Source organism: Rhinolophus ferrumequinum, chromosome 5 (assembly GCF_004115265.2).
Source record: "Rhinolophus ferrumequinum isolate MPI-CBG mRhiFer1 chromosome 5, mRhiFer1_v1.p, whole genome shotgun sequence".
In the NCBI taxonomy this organism is placed as follows: Eukaryota; Metazoa; Chordata; class Mammalia; order Chiroptera; family Rhinolophidae; genus Rhinolophus; species Rhinolophus ferrumequinum.
The window spans coordinates 55,596,374-55,612,001 of record NC_046288.1 but is presented as its reverse complement, the minus strand read 5'-3'; the positions used below and the strand labels follow the sequence as shown (position 1 = coordinate 55,612,001).

The following is a 15,628-nucleotide window of genomic DNA, read 5'->3' as shown; positions in this document are numbered from 1 at the left end:
GGCAAATCAGGCTCTCACTATTTTTGTTTGAACAATAAGGTGGTTGGACTGGATGCTCTTTAAGGATAAGTCCAGCACTAACATTCAAGAATACAGCTGTTTATTTTAATGGTAACTTGTGGTCTCTTCCTGGACCTTTTTGACTTCCTGGATACTTTAGCTCCAGATGGGGGATCTTTAAAACAACTGGCACATTAAGAAAACATTGTCTCTTGGATGTTAACTAGACTTATTGGGGGTGATCATTTTGCAATGTATACACATAATGAGTCATTATGTTGTACATCTGAAAGTAACATAACGTTATATGTCAATTATATCTCAATAAAATAAAACATTGGCTCTCTAAGTGTTGAAAGTGAAGGTTTCTCCTGGCTGGACTAGGAAAAGATATGATAACTTTTCCCTTCTCAAGGTTGACAACACTGCAGAGCCTGTTCTTGGACCAAACCATGATTCCATTTATCACACCTTAGTAAATATCTTGCTTGCTTCTGTAAATAGCTTGCTTCTGCTACAGTGAATAGTTCTATGGCACCTACCAGCCTCTGAAACTGCCATAGGAAAAATCACAGGCAGACTAAGTAACAGCACCAACAATTGCTGTGTTTCGTGTGATGGCCAATGTACTGGACTGGACACTTCTCGTTATCTCCATCTGCCATTCATTTCATTCATCCAGTAAGTACTGACTGGGGACACTGTTTTAGGTGCTGGTGACACTACAGTAACAAAACAGACAAGATTCTTCCCATGTGGAGCTTATGTTCTGGAGGGGATTCACCGTATGTTTTGTATCTTTCTGCCATAGAGGACTCACTAGCCCCATTTGAAATATGAAGAAATGAATGTAGCATCCATTGTTAATTGTTTACCCATTCTTCCTTCTTCCAGACTAATAGAATTTGCATCAGTAATGCACCCAGTTAAAATTACTGGCCTTTCCCCAGTCCCTGGTAGTTACAGGTGGCCAAATATAGGTGCAAGTGTGTGTTTGTGTGTGGATGTATATGTGTACAAAATGAAATAGTGTGTGTTTGTGTGTGTGTGTGTGTGTGTGTGTGAAACGAAATCATAAGATACAGGTAGAAGGCTCTGGGAAGAGCTTCTATTTCCCCTAAATGAAAAACACCTTGGGAAGAGGTGGTTTTGCTCTTCTTGCCTGCAGGAAGCATGCTTGGCAGTGGAGTAGCCATCTTGAGCCATGTGGCCAAATGCCACATGTCAAATACTGTGAAGGAAAAAGCTGCAAGGAGCCAGCAGGCAGTTGCCCCAGTCCCGGACTATTGAATTACAGGTTTCTTGTTATGTGAGAAAAAAAAGTCCCTTTTTGGTTAAGTTCTTTTGGTGAGGTTTCTATTTTAGGCAGAGAAGTGCAGTCCTCACTGATCAAAGTAACTTGCCCCAGTCACAGAGCTAGTGGTGACCAAACCAAAATTTAAGCACAGCTCTGTCTCCCTCCAAAGGCCACATCCTTTCCAGGCTATTGTGCACCTCCAAGGTCTGCACCTTTGCCAATGCACTTCTCATTTTCACTTCCTGGCTGTTGGGAAAGTGTTCAGGGACTCACAGAACTCTTAAACTCATAGAATTTAGGACTTTATTTCTATGTGATTTCTGTGCAACTTGTGACTTTTCACAGCTCCATTCAAATCTGACTGTACAACTATGCCACTCACTTCTACAAGCCAGCTCCTTCAGCAGAACATCTTAGAACTTAATATTCCTCTCAGAGAAAAGAACTGTAGAACTTATTACTAAGCCACCCTGGTTTTATTTTTATTAGAGGGAAGAAGTCCTAGGAGCCCAGGGACCCTTCTTGGTCTCCCTCAGGAGACTGAAGCTCCAGCCTCCACGTTGTATCCCATTGACTGCCTTCTGCTGATTTTTCTTTTCCTGTGTGGACTCATGTGTACTTGACCCTGAACACCCCACCCCTTTTTTTTTCCTGTCATATACTCTGAAACTGACAGGTTCCCTGTTACTGCAAAGATTTGGAACAAACTGCCCTGAACTTTCAGCTGCTACATTTGGGACTCCCTCCCCCTGCCAGCCTCACACTTGTTAGTATATAGGTCTGGGACTGTCCCAATCTGACCTAGTGGGCCAGAATTAACTAGGGCAAGCCTATCTGTGTCCTGAGTAACACACACACACACACACACACACACACACACACACACACACACACACACACAAAATATAACAACGATAACACTAGAAAAATCATTCAGGTGAGCTACTTTGTGGCGTCTCCCACATGGCATCATAACATGAATTGTCAGTGACTAATGCTTTTCTCGCAAAATCACTGCTAAAGGCACAGATTCCTGTTTCAGGGACATACAAGAGACACTGTTTCAGGAGAACAAAGTACTGCCGGAGAACAACAGTACATCATCCACTACACCTTCAAAGAACAGAAGAGTAAGTCGTCTTTCTACTCAAGGATGAACTCCCCCTCAGGAAATGACATCTAAGAAATTGCAAGTCCTTTACCAGAAACTTCTCTCAGCTCTGCTTCTCAGCACAGTGTGCATGCGACTTTAACATATGTTAAAGTAGACTTTGACATATTCATGAGTTAGTCTTTTCTTTCATACTTTGGAACATGGTAACATGGTTGCAAATGCCTGTAAGAGAGCTCAAGCCCTGTTTTGCTTATCTATTGCTATGTAACAAACCTCCCTAAAACTTGGTGCCTTTAAACAACTGTTTTGATTTTCTCCCAGGAGTCTGTGGGCTGGCTCTTCTGCTCCACTGGATGGCTGCTGGGGCTGCAGTCATCGAGGGATTAACTGGCAGGATGGTCCAAGATGGCTCCTTCACAAGTTTCATGCCTTGGCAGGGACAGCTGGAAAGCTGGCCTCGGCTGGGATGCGGGGGCAGCTGGACCACTTTCTTACTCTCCATAGTCTCAGGTCTAATCTCTCTCCATGTGACCTCTCCCAGTAATATTCCAGCAGAGTAGCTGGACTTCTTAAATGGCAGGCTCCCCAAATCACAAAAGTAGAAAGTGCCAGCCTTTCTTAAGGCATAGGCTCAGTGGCTGGTACAGTGTCACTTCTGCTGCACTGTATTCGTGAGTGAGTCTCACAGTCAGTCCAGAGTCAGTCTGGGACTAGATCACATAGCAGTGTGACTACCAGGAGTCATGGTCCATCGAGGGCCATCTTTGGAAATTGGCTTCTACAATTGCCATACACTCCACCAAATGTGGAAATGATACTTGAGATATGTTAAATAGCCTTTCATAGGGAAAAAAAAAGCATTGCCTTATTGGCTCTATGAATCACCAAAATGCATAGATATCGGGAGCATCTAGAAACCACACACATCCAGTAAATCTGATTTCTTTGAAAAACGTGATCAGGGCCTCTGAAAAAAATGCACATTTTATTAAATTGTTACATACATGAGAAACCAACCTTTGCAAATAGATGGATAAACTTCATATTCTCAGGATAATAACAAGCCAGTAGTAGCATGTATTGGATGTTTATTGGTAGGCACTGGGCTAGCATTATTTATATATGATTTATTTAATCTTCACAAACACTCGGTGAGGTAGGTATTATTGCCTCAGATGTGCGGATAAGAAACTGAAGTTCAATAGTATTTTGTAACACGCCTAAGACCGCACATCTAGTAATCAGATGAGCCAGGATGTAAAACTAAGCCAAACTGATACTAAAGCTCTTGTGTTCTTATGCTCTATGCTATCATCTTACTTGTTTTGTCCTTGCTCACTATTTTCTTAAATTGTTGCAGACTGATCTCCAATTTAAGTGGAAACAAGAGCCAACATTCTCATACTCCCATCTCTAAAGATTTAGAGCCTGTTTCCTATTTACAGAGTCTGCTTCAGTCAAGATTTTAAAATCCAGCTTTTATCTTGGCATGATAGTCCAGACAGTTCCCCACAGCTCTCATATCTATAAACATATCCCTCTGTGCTTAAACCTGAACATCATCCAAACCCCAAGGTTATTATTGAGTAAAATCCTCCTCCTGGTTTATCTAGGTATCAGGAAAGTTTTCCCTTTGGCACTAAAGCTGTGAATCACAAACTCTCATTTGTGCCATCTGAGGACAGAGAAATGGGACACTTGTGCTTTTCATTCTGTGGTAACATGATTTTGGAATATCTCACCAAAAATCAGTTTTATCTTATGAAATGTGAGAACTTTGGCAAAAGATGTTTAGTGATGGAAATTGCCAGTGAACTCTGTATCAATATAGCTGCCATGTATGGGTCATGGAGGCCCCCGTGGCACTGTGACAGCCACATTGGATGGCTGTCTTTTGTATGAAATTCCCATACTCTCCTGCCTTGAGGCCTCTCTGCCATTTGTCATTTAGAAAGTCATTTGTTCCAGTCTCCACCCTTCTAAATCCTTCAAGCCCCAGCTCAAAAGCCACCTTCCAAATTAAACGTTTCCTCTTCATCGGTGTTAAATTAATTTCTCAGTAAATTTATATTAGTTAGCTATTGCTGCAGACCCACAAAAAAATCACCCCAAAATGTAAAGGCTTAACACAACAGTGTTTGCTGCTAACTTTCTGGGCTGACAATCTGAGCAGGGCTCTGCGGGGATGGCATGTCGCCATGTGGTGCTAATGGGGGCTTTTCATACGTTTGCAGTCTGGCTGGAGACCAGCTGGCTGAGTAGGGTTTTACTCACAGGTCCAAGGCCTTCACTGTGTTGTTTGGAATGACTGGGCAATTTGAGCCTTCTCTCTCCCTGGGTAGAGAGTGGATGTCGCAAGGCTGTTGTAGAATGTCATTTTGCCACATTTTATTAGCCAAAGTAAGCCACAAGACTAGTCCAAATATAAAGAAAGGATAGGGAAATTAAAACAGGACTCTAACTCTTTCCTTTTCAAATATAGCCTCACTGTTTTAATTTTTTTAAATACATTTTTCTATAATCTTCCTCAAAGTTGCAATCTATGATTGGCAAATTTGAAATTGTGGACATATTTAATTGAGTTTTCTCTGTAAGCCATATTGTTAATTTGTTTTATTTTGAACTAGTCTTATAGAAAAGGTGCAAAAAACAGTATCAATAGGGTCCAAATACTATTCCTCACTCAGTTTCCCCAATGTTAACATCTTATATAACCACAGTGCAATTGTCAGAAAAAGGAAATGAAGTTTGTTTCAATACCATTGACTAAACACCTTATTTGAATTTCAACACTAGTGTTCCTTTACTGTTCTAACATCTATCCAGGTTCCCACTTGCATTTACGTGTTATTCCTCCTTAGTCCTCTGTAGCCTTTAAAAGATTATAGCTCCTCAGTCTTACCTTACCTTTAATGACCTTGACATTTTAGAAAAAGAGTATTTATCGATCAGTTATTTTGTTGAACATCCCTCATTTGTGTTTGCTGATATCTAATGTTTTCTCATGATTGGACATGATTGTACATGTTATGGAAAAAAGTACCACACATATGAAGTTGTGTCCCCTTCAGTGCATTGTATTACAAGGTTCATGATGTGAATATGTGTTATTTCCTGGTGTTGTTGACCTTGATCACTTGGTTAAGGTGTTCTCTGCCTGGTTTCTCACTGTCAAGTTACCACTTTTCCCTTTGAGATTAATCATTACTTAAGAGATACTTTGAAACTATTAAAACTATACTTCTCAAACTTTTAGCCACTAAATCTAGCATGGCTCAGTTGATTTTATCTGCAACAATTATGACTATAGTATTTGCATAATGGTAATTTTCTATTTTCCTCTTCTTTACTACATTTATTCATTGAAATCTATAAGGCAGAGCTTTTCTTTCTCATTTATTTATGTCGGTATGGACTTGATATTTATTTTATTCTATGGCTAAATCCAATACTAGCATTATTTATTTTGCTGCTCAAATATGTCAGCCATAATATTTTTAATTGGGAAAATACTCTCCTGGGAGCACAGAGGTACCTAATTAGCTCAGAAAATAATTCTGCTAAATGGAAGATTTGAAATTCTGATTATATATCACTTCATATTGAAATGTGTAAATATTTGAGTTAAAATATTCTTACATGTACTGTCTTTTTCCTCCATTTGGATTATTATTATTTTTTTTTTTACAAAATAAAGCTCACCAAATAAGTTGCTTTTATTGATGATTTTAAAAATATTTTTCCAAACATAGGTATTGCAAAATCTGGTACAGGATATTACTTCATACAATTAAATAGGGGCTCCATCAAAAGCTTCTTTCCATAAGTCAGGTTTTCCAAAATATAACTACAAAATTTCAAAATTAACTATGTTACACAATATAGACTCTCCTTGTTTAATTTTTTAAAGCTAATTCCTTGTTTTTATAGGGATAAATTTTGATGTCTTCCCATTTACAATTTTGTTTTCAATAATTGCAATTATAAAGATTAAAAAATTACTTTTTCCCTTTGTGTGTTGGATACCTTATCTAAAAACTTCCAACTGATTTTGAATAAAATGCAATTTCTGAAATCTGTTCAGTGACCAGCAAAAAAGAAAGTGTGTACTGTCATGCATAAAATTATTTTTCAAATTAATACCAACTTATCCTCCAACTTTTGTAGGTAGTTGACTCTAAATTTGTATATATAAAACTATGCATGGATTTTGACTCGTTACCATTTCAGTTAATAGCACAGCTTTATTACATATGCACCACCATCAATCCCAAGTACATTTCTGCTCCACAGATTTTTTTCTTTAGTAAAAACATTATTTTACTGTGATGCTGAGTTCCGCTAAAAATATATATTCGTATTACCATTTGCATTTAGAAGTTTAATTTTTAAAGTTTAATAGCATTTACAATAAGGTCAGAAAATGAAACTTTGACACAATAAACTACAGAAAGCTTTTTTTTTGATTCGGTGAATTGGATTAAATGCTTTTAAATCATTATTGGAATTAATTGATTTTCTGTTTAATTCATCTGCTTATACTGTTATAAAACTGTCATAATTTAACTGCTTGCAAAATCTTCTGCTTATGGTGTCAACACATTAATAGCCATTGCTTTACATTTATCACAGGCCCAAGGAAACTCAGAATTAAAAATGAAAATAATTAATTGAGGATAACTGCCATTTGACCTAAATGAAGTCGTGCTGCATGGAGTGATTTGTAAACACACTTTCTGCATCTGCATATATTAAATAATGTGCTCTTGGGCGTGAAGGTTTAGATCAGATTTCAACAAGTAGGATCCAGGTTGGGAAGAAGATTCTACATGGAAGTAACAGCATGGACAAAAGCATGGACAGCAAATGCCAAATGCCAAGTGTGCTTTAAAAAAATGGGCACAGACTTTTCAGTGACTACCTGTTGATGTAGATGTTGTTACTTCTTCAGCAGATTTCTGTCTCCTGATTGGCTCATAGGAATTGACAGCATTAAAGACCCCATATAGATTGTATTTTGTGTGTTCTATGCTCATCATCAACTTTCTTGAGAAACAGAAAATAGACAATTTTTATTAAAAATGTGTACATCAAACCCCTGCTTCTGAATAGGTTGATTGCAAAATAAAATATGCATAACCAGACAATAAAAAGTTATAGATTTATACCATAAGTAGCAGCAACAGCATCTAGATACTCTGTAGCAAGATGGCTCGGCCTCTACTTCTCACACATATTTCACTTACATCTAATCTTTAATTGCCTACAGGTCCCACTAAACCCCACTGACTGTCATTATGGTGGCTCCAAGCCTCTCAGAGGTCACGGCATGGCCCATCCAGTATGGGCCATAACTCAACTTGCTGCTATATTCCGTGGCTGGCGGGATCTGTTGCATCAAATGTATCTCCCACCACCATCGGAACAGGAAGCAGTTAGCTGTTGCTAGCTGCTCATCTCCAAATGTCATCATTTTATTAGCCAGTGCCCTGGCTGCTGTCCTTCAAAGGATGATGTAAGTTTCCCTGAGACTAGAAAAGATTGGGAAAGGAGAGAGAGGCTATCTTTCAGAGTTGACCATGTGTTACAGTGAGAAAACTATCAAATGCACCTGCCTCTTACACTCTACTAGGACACACCATGTCAGAAATTGAAGTACAATGTAGACGTCTTACCAAATCTCTTGTAATGCAATTATTAATAATGATCCTCCTTTAAAAGGGAGAAAATTCAGGACAAATACTAAACTGGACTGAACGCTTGAACAATAGGCAAAATATTTTTCCAAATATAGTTATTGCAAAACCTGGTACAGGGTTTATGATGGCACTGGGTTATGATGATGTGTTACACAGTAATACAATACTAACGCACCTATCAAAATCTGAATGTTCTAGGCAAATCAGGATACATGTCTCCTTGAACTTGTCTTTGACTCCAGCATATGCCGCCAAACCCTGAATCTTGTTCATGTTTCCTTCCACGTTTCTCTTGAACCTGGCCACTATTTTCTATTCTCACTATACCCAACTTAGCTTAGATGTTTGTTACCACATGCCTGAACTACCTGTCTATTTGTCTAGGACTCATTTTCTCCTTCTGTCCACTCTCTTGATAGCTACCATAGTTGTCTTTCTCCAGAAACTTTTGTGTCTCATCACACCCTTGCTAAAAAATCTTTGAATGGCTCCTCATTACCTGAAGAGTGAATTCTAAATTTTGATTCCACGTATGGTCTGTCCCTATTCTATACTTATAGATTCATTGCTCACTTCTCCCTTATACGTATCCTGCACTCAAGATTGACTCCATCATTTAACATTTCCTAAACACGCTTGTCATTTGGCACTTTCTGTCTATGCTTTTATTCATGCTCTACTTCTGCTTAGAGGTCCCCAACCGGGACCTCACTTGTTCAAATCTGACCTATACCTTTAAGCTCAAGTAATGTCTTCAAAAATCCTATGATTCCCCATCTAGAAATATTCTCTTTATCCTCTGAATATCTGCAGTAGTGTAGAAAATACTCTGATGGTGTATTATACAAATACCTTCAAGTCAAGGAGCTATTTGATGGCAAACTTTTGAAGGACAGAGATGAACTTGCATCTCTTGGAACCTGACAATGCCACACAGCACCTTAGTCTTTGAACTTGCTGCTGCTTAATATCGATTCATTGAGTGAATTAATAAATGAATTGATGAACCATACTAAAAATATAACAAATACAGTCCTTCCTCTAGAAAATAGTTTTACACTTTATTGGAAACTATACTAATCAGCTCAGGCTGCCATAATGAAATAACAAACACTGGGTGTCCTAAACAACAGAAATTTATTTCTCACAGTTCTGGAAGCTGGAAAGTCCACATTCAAGGTGCTAGCAGATTCACTTCCTGATGAGGACCTTCTTCCTGGCTTGAAAAGGGCTTCCATCTTGTTTTGTCTTCACATAGTGCGGAGGACAGACAGAGGATACTCTGATCTCTCTTCCTCTCATTCTAAGGACACTAATCCCATCATGGGACAACACCCCCACCTCATGATTTCATCTAAACCTAAGGTACCTTAGAGGTCCTACCTCCAAATACCATCATATTTGGAGTTAGGGCTTCACCATATGAGTTTTGGAGGAGCACAAACATTCAGTACATAATGAGGATATTTAATCACAAGAAATGATTGAATTTAAATCTGTCTGTGGGAGAATCTTTCTGAGTGGACTGCCATTTTGGTGTGTAAAACACTACAAATAACCAGGTTGATTCACCTTTAGTATTAGATTAGCCTTGCTTATCAAACATTGGCTCCTTCATAAATACTAAACAAGACCAATTTCATGCCATTTTTATAACTCTAGCTTCCATTAACAAATAAAGACATAATCATTAAATCTATAAGGTGGGTGTATTTGTGTCTCTGTCTCAAAGAAAAGATTCATATCAAACTTATAACAGTGATTACTTATGGGGAAGACAGTGGCATTGGAGGGTTTATTATTGTCCTGTGTGTTCACGAACTATTTTAATATTTTTGAAATGAGCATATGTTGCATATTATGTGTGAAAGAGAGAAGTAATTTAAAAAATTTTTTTAAGAATTCTAGGCCTACATGGCACCATGTGTATAAGGTCTTGGATGTGACAACTTCCTTCAAAGAGTTCATATACAGTATTTCCATTGAAAGTCCCAAGAAGTGGAGAGAATAAAATTTTGGCTCAACACTTTTCCAATGATATCTCTATTTGTTTCAAAAATCTGACCCGAGTAATAACATAATTTATGCTGGTTTGAGAGTAAAAACGTATTTTAAAAGCAAATAATATAGACAAAAAAGGAAAAGCACAGAAAAAGTTGAACTTGTGTGCCTCACAAATCATATAGACTCTTCACGAAAAAAAAAAAAGTTTACAACCCAAACATCAATGGGTTCACAGGCATAAGAGCTGAAAAACACTGTGACTAAAATCAGTAAAGCTATTAAAGTATTTAAATATTTAATTCTTTAAGGTTCAAGTAAATGTTAGCCATAAAGCTAAATGAGAGAACATCTGGAAGAAAAAGAGTTTGAAAGATTGAAAATTAAAAAACAAACGGTGTGCTTAGTGCTACTGAGAGACTTCAGCAAATGGATATAAACCCATTTGAAAATAAATACAGAGTTTGTGTAATTACAATGAGCCTGCAGATGGGTTTAGCATTTATAGATCTCCTGGGAAGTTTGGTGAGTCAGAAACATAAAACCAAAGCAAAGGGAGGTTATTAAAATATTATTTCCTGTTGTACTGTAGAACTGAGAAAAAAGTAAACATACCGATTACTTGCATGGCCGGTTCCACGTCTGTTGTGGCCTCTTCCAACAATGACAGCAGCTTGGCTGATATCTGATGCACCGATTCAATATTGCTAAACAAGCTATCCACATCCAGCCGGTCAATCTGAGGAAACACAAACACTGAGCACCAGCTGATGGACAGAGACTGTATTTAGGATATTTTCTCCTGGTAAATACTAAGCGTTTTATATGCCAGCCCATGCTGTTTCCATCAACCATTTCTGTAAACATTCTTACTTGGGATTTCTAGAGGAAATGTGCAGTTTTTCATGCAAGAAATTAGGATGGTGCATCTGTTACCTCTGTCTTTTTCTTTATTTTGACTGAGTTTTAGTGAGTTGAATGTACATTACATGTCACTATAAAAACCATGGTGTGAAGAAGATGTGGGCCAGCTAATGGGTATTTTTATAAACTGCCCTTTATGAAGGTATGTACCTGTGTACATGAATTTAGCATACTGCTTATACAGCAGAAGTCTGACCTTACTCTAGGCAAGTAACTATTTTGAAGCTGTTTTAAAACCACAGATGTTCTCAAAGTGATGACAAGTAGACGTGCTGAGTTGCTTCCTGATTTTTTTAAAAAAAAGAAATGTGAATGGAAATCTTCACCATACATGCTCTGTTAATTATAGAGTCATCATACTTTGTAACTTCATGCACACCCTCAAAAACCAGTGTAATCATTCCTGGATCTTATAGCTAGTACTTAAAACAATTCATGTATTCATCCATCCATCCTTTTATTTCATATTTCCTGAGGACCTTCTATGTACCAAGAATTACAATAGAAGCCAAAGTTTGTCGGAGGCAAGTTTGTCAGTGTTTCCCCGAAAATAAGACCTAGCTAGACCAAAGCTCTAATGTGTCTTTTGGAGCAAAAATTAATATAAGACCTGGTATTATATTATATCGTATTACATTACATTATGTTATATTATATTATATTATATCATATTATATTATATTATATTATATCATATCATATCATATTATATTAAGACCCAGGCTTATATTTTATTAAAATAAGACTGGGTCTTATCTTAATTTTTGCTCCAAAAGACACATTAGAGCTGATGGTCCTGCTAGGTCTTATTTTCAGGGAAACACAGTAGTAGAAAAGTGGCCAACTCTCCTAAACAAACTAAGAGGAGTATGATGAGACATAGGTCCTGATTTTACTGGATCTCACTCCAAATCTTTCTCTTGAGTTTAAATCAGATCTTTCATAATCAAATAGTGTATAGTTGGGTCATTCATGGAAAGGTTAGTATAGACACCACTGGGCTACCACGGGGAATAAGAGTAGATGTCTTTTACCCATGGTTTATCGTGCATGAGGTCATAGGTGAAAAGCCAAGTCAGCTTCAAAGGTGAAAAGCAGAGTTGCTGGTAAACAAACAAACAAACAAACAAAAAACAGGTCAGCAAAATCAGGGGTGAGAGAGAGACAGTGTGTTGAGTTAAGGATTAGAAAAAAGAGGCCGAGAAATTAAGGGAAATATAAGAGACAGACCGAGAGGAAGTCTAAAGATGAAAGCCAACCACTGTGACTTCTTTCTCATGCTCTCAGCATTAGTTTCTTTAGGTATGCTAGGTCTATTTGATGGGGGAGGAATGAAGTAGGTAGCTCATCTTTTTATCCTATCCTTTTTGGCATTGATCCATCCATTGTTCCCCATGCTGGACATGGATATTACTTTGATAAGGATATTTTGTTATTAAACATGGAAGCATTATTTCACATTGCACCTTGTTAAAATGTGGTGACTATGTCACTTACTTTTTATGCAATGTGGTCTGGCGGTACATATTTCTTTCAGCCATCATGAGAAAGCTCTCATCTTTCTATCATTAGTCTTGTCCTCAAAAACACTTCCAGCTTCAGTTGTAATCAAATTCCACATGGTTATGTGCAATGGGTTTATTTCAATATAGAATTATACAACTTGTTTTCTGTTTTGATGTATTCGGAAATTATCCATATCACCACAGGACATTATTACAATGCAATCCTTATTAGCTCTTAGGGTCTGTAACCCAGTGTCTCACAAAATGTCCCTTCGCTAAGCACTCACTGTAATAGGATAGGGCACATGTGGCTCTTCTGCTTGAAATCTATGGATATTTAAGACTTTCCTTTTTATATTAGAAAGTACATTTAATATACAAAATATCAAAAAAGCAGATAATGGTTATGTGGCTCTTTCTGTTAATAATAATTTTAAAGACTCACATGTCACATATCTCTGAGTACCACTGATTTAACACATTATTTATTCTAAGGAATTGCTTTATGCATTGGGTATTAATTAAATCACAAATGAGTACATTTGTACACTGCAAGATGTTTTCCAGAAGTTGTATATGAATCAAATTTTTGTACTAACCGTATATTTCTTAAACTCACATTTTGAGACGAGTCCTTCTAAAGTGTAAAATTTCATCCCTAATATACTTACTTTTTAAGATAAAAGGTCAGGTATAATTCATACTTTGTGCCCTAATGTTATTTCATTTTGTTGTGGAAACTTTGTCCTAAGGAACTTTAAGTGCTTTATATATATTATTTCATATAGCATTCCAACTTCTCTGTAAAATATGAACAGTTTGAAGATAGGAAAACTCATGCTGAGTGAAGAGAGGTGCCATGTTTAAAATCATGAAGTTTAGGAAAGAACTGGAAATTGACCTTTTAGTGCTCTGCATTGGTCCATGACCAGCAAATACTACTAATAGAATACTTGAACATCTCTGTTTGGAATTTTGGGGGGTTTGTTCATGAGTTTTTCACTAAATTGTCACTTCTACCACTCATTTTCTAAGGTCAAAATCTTGTATATTTGTCTAATTAGACAAATTTAGATTTTAAATTCATTTAGCAAGTATCTAATTCTATATTTATAATCTTAGCTCAATGCAACAAATGCTAAGTAACAAAAACATAGGTTTTAATTTCATTTATTTCTAAAGGATAGGAAAGATTAAAACTCAATTGGCCTGGTTTCAGCTGTCTATATCACCACAGGCCCATGGGGATTCTGTGAATCATAAAATGAGTTCACAGTCAGTCATTGCTCGCCAAAGAATAAACAAATGTCTGGTCCAAATATGCTTTTAAAACTGGTAGATAATTTTATAATTATTGATATAAATTCTAAGAATCATCACTTTTACTAGAAAGAGGCAATGCTCTAAGAGCTTATATCGAGTTATGTTTAAATGGATTAAAAATTCATTTTCTGAAGGAAGATTTAGTCTATACATTATTCTAGCAAAGTCAATGTATAAGAATTTAAATGTACAAAACAGAAAATTAAAGGTCAGTGTTTCTGGTGACAATTTAATTCTTTGCTTTACAAAAGTATTTATCACAGGATATATTTCAAATAACAAGATCCCATTACATTTAAATAATTGCTGAACTGGCAGTTGCATGTATGCAAAACTCCCCAAGTAAAAATGTCTAAATAAAGGAAAACATCTATAAAACTTTGTAAGTTCAAAGACTATGATCGTGGGTATAGAATCCCTTTTTACCCAACAAACATTACACTCACTGTCTTCAAAGCATTCCGTGCACTCACATCCTAGGGTAAGCTCTTCCCTTTGCTCACACATGGTTTGCCTTCATATTATCTTACAATGTTCTACCCAGCTGAAATGGAATGTGGTAATGATAGTGTTTGTCCATTAGTTTTGGCCATGTCTCTGCTCTGTCTATTGCATTTCTGGGGAAAGTCCCGGCTCCTCATCTGGTAGAACTGTCAATCATGGTGCCTTGGCCCCTCCCCCACTCCCTACAGCAGTAGGTGATACAGCTGACCACAGAGTTTGGCCTAGAATGGACAGGTTCCCAAGCAGAGGCAAAGAGACTCTTCACTGATTTTCTGTCTTCAGAAGTCATCTTTGTGGGGAGCTTGACTGTGATGAAAATCAACACAGAAAGGGAAGCTAAGCCTGACAACATCATGTAAGCTCTTGGATCTAGCTCACCGAAAGGAATACATCCTTATTACAGAAGTTGATAAAATGTCTTTATTTAAGCTAGTTTTAATTTTATTGTTACCTATAACCAATAGGGGACTAGTACACTTTTCTTTATTTTTAGCTCAAATCTCACTTCCTCTAAGAAAGCTTTCCTGCTCTCTTGGTTAGAATCAACCTCTCCCTCTCCTGAGCTTCCATGACTCTTACTTTGTATTATTTAATTACTCAATGCTTATATTGAAGCCCATGATATATAACAGGGATATTTATTAATTTATCCATCTCTGTGTAAAAACTGTGAGTTCCACCAAGACATTTGTCTTTTGTGAGTTATTTGAATACCCCACTATGTCTAATATATGCTGGACCCACACCTAGTTACTCAATAAAAGTTTGATGATTTGAATTGAAATAATTCACTGCAATTTAAATGATCTGTTTCTTTGTAGGAGTCATCTATAAAATGTTCCTTGTAATCACTCTACTGGGCTCCGAATAACAAGTATGCAGAGACAAAAAGTGGTTTAAAGAAAACAATCAAAATCACCTAATTTGGTTATTCAAAATATCACATTAAGTGGATATTTTATAGTTTTCTACTTAATTTTATCTACAAAGGCAAAGTGCTATACTCAGTTTGGCCATTAGTGTACCTAGAAAATTTGCTGACAGAGGCCAAACTTCCCCCATAGTTTACACTTGGGAAATCCCTGTTCACTGTTTTCTGTTTAATGAGCCCTGGGACACTCAGCCTAACAGAGTCACAGGGAGGAATAGCCAAATATTCTTAGGTGTGTTCATGCAGACCTCCAATAATGCACAGCTTTAAAAGTGAACATTGAAAATATGTCTAGGAACAACCTCTTTTCTTAAACTACTATCATAAAAG

At 37.0% G+C, this 15,628-nt stretch overlaps 1 protein-coding gene across 1 annotated transcript in view; it reads right to left on the bottom strand.

The window, feature by feature from the left end:
• The window catches only part of ARHGEF38 (Rho guanine nucleotide exchange factor 38), a 120,752-nt gene that overhangs the window by 53,347 nt on the left and 51,777 nt on the right, over positions 1 to 15,628 (bottom strand). The window contains exon 3 of the mRNA XM_033106284.1: positions 10,727 to 10,850. Coding sequence (XP_032962175.1) covers positions 10,727 to 10,850 — 124 coding nt within the window. The remainder of the gene's footprint in view (positions 1 to 10,726; positions 10,851 to 15,628) is intronic.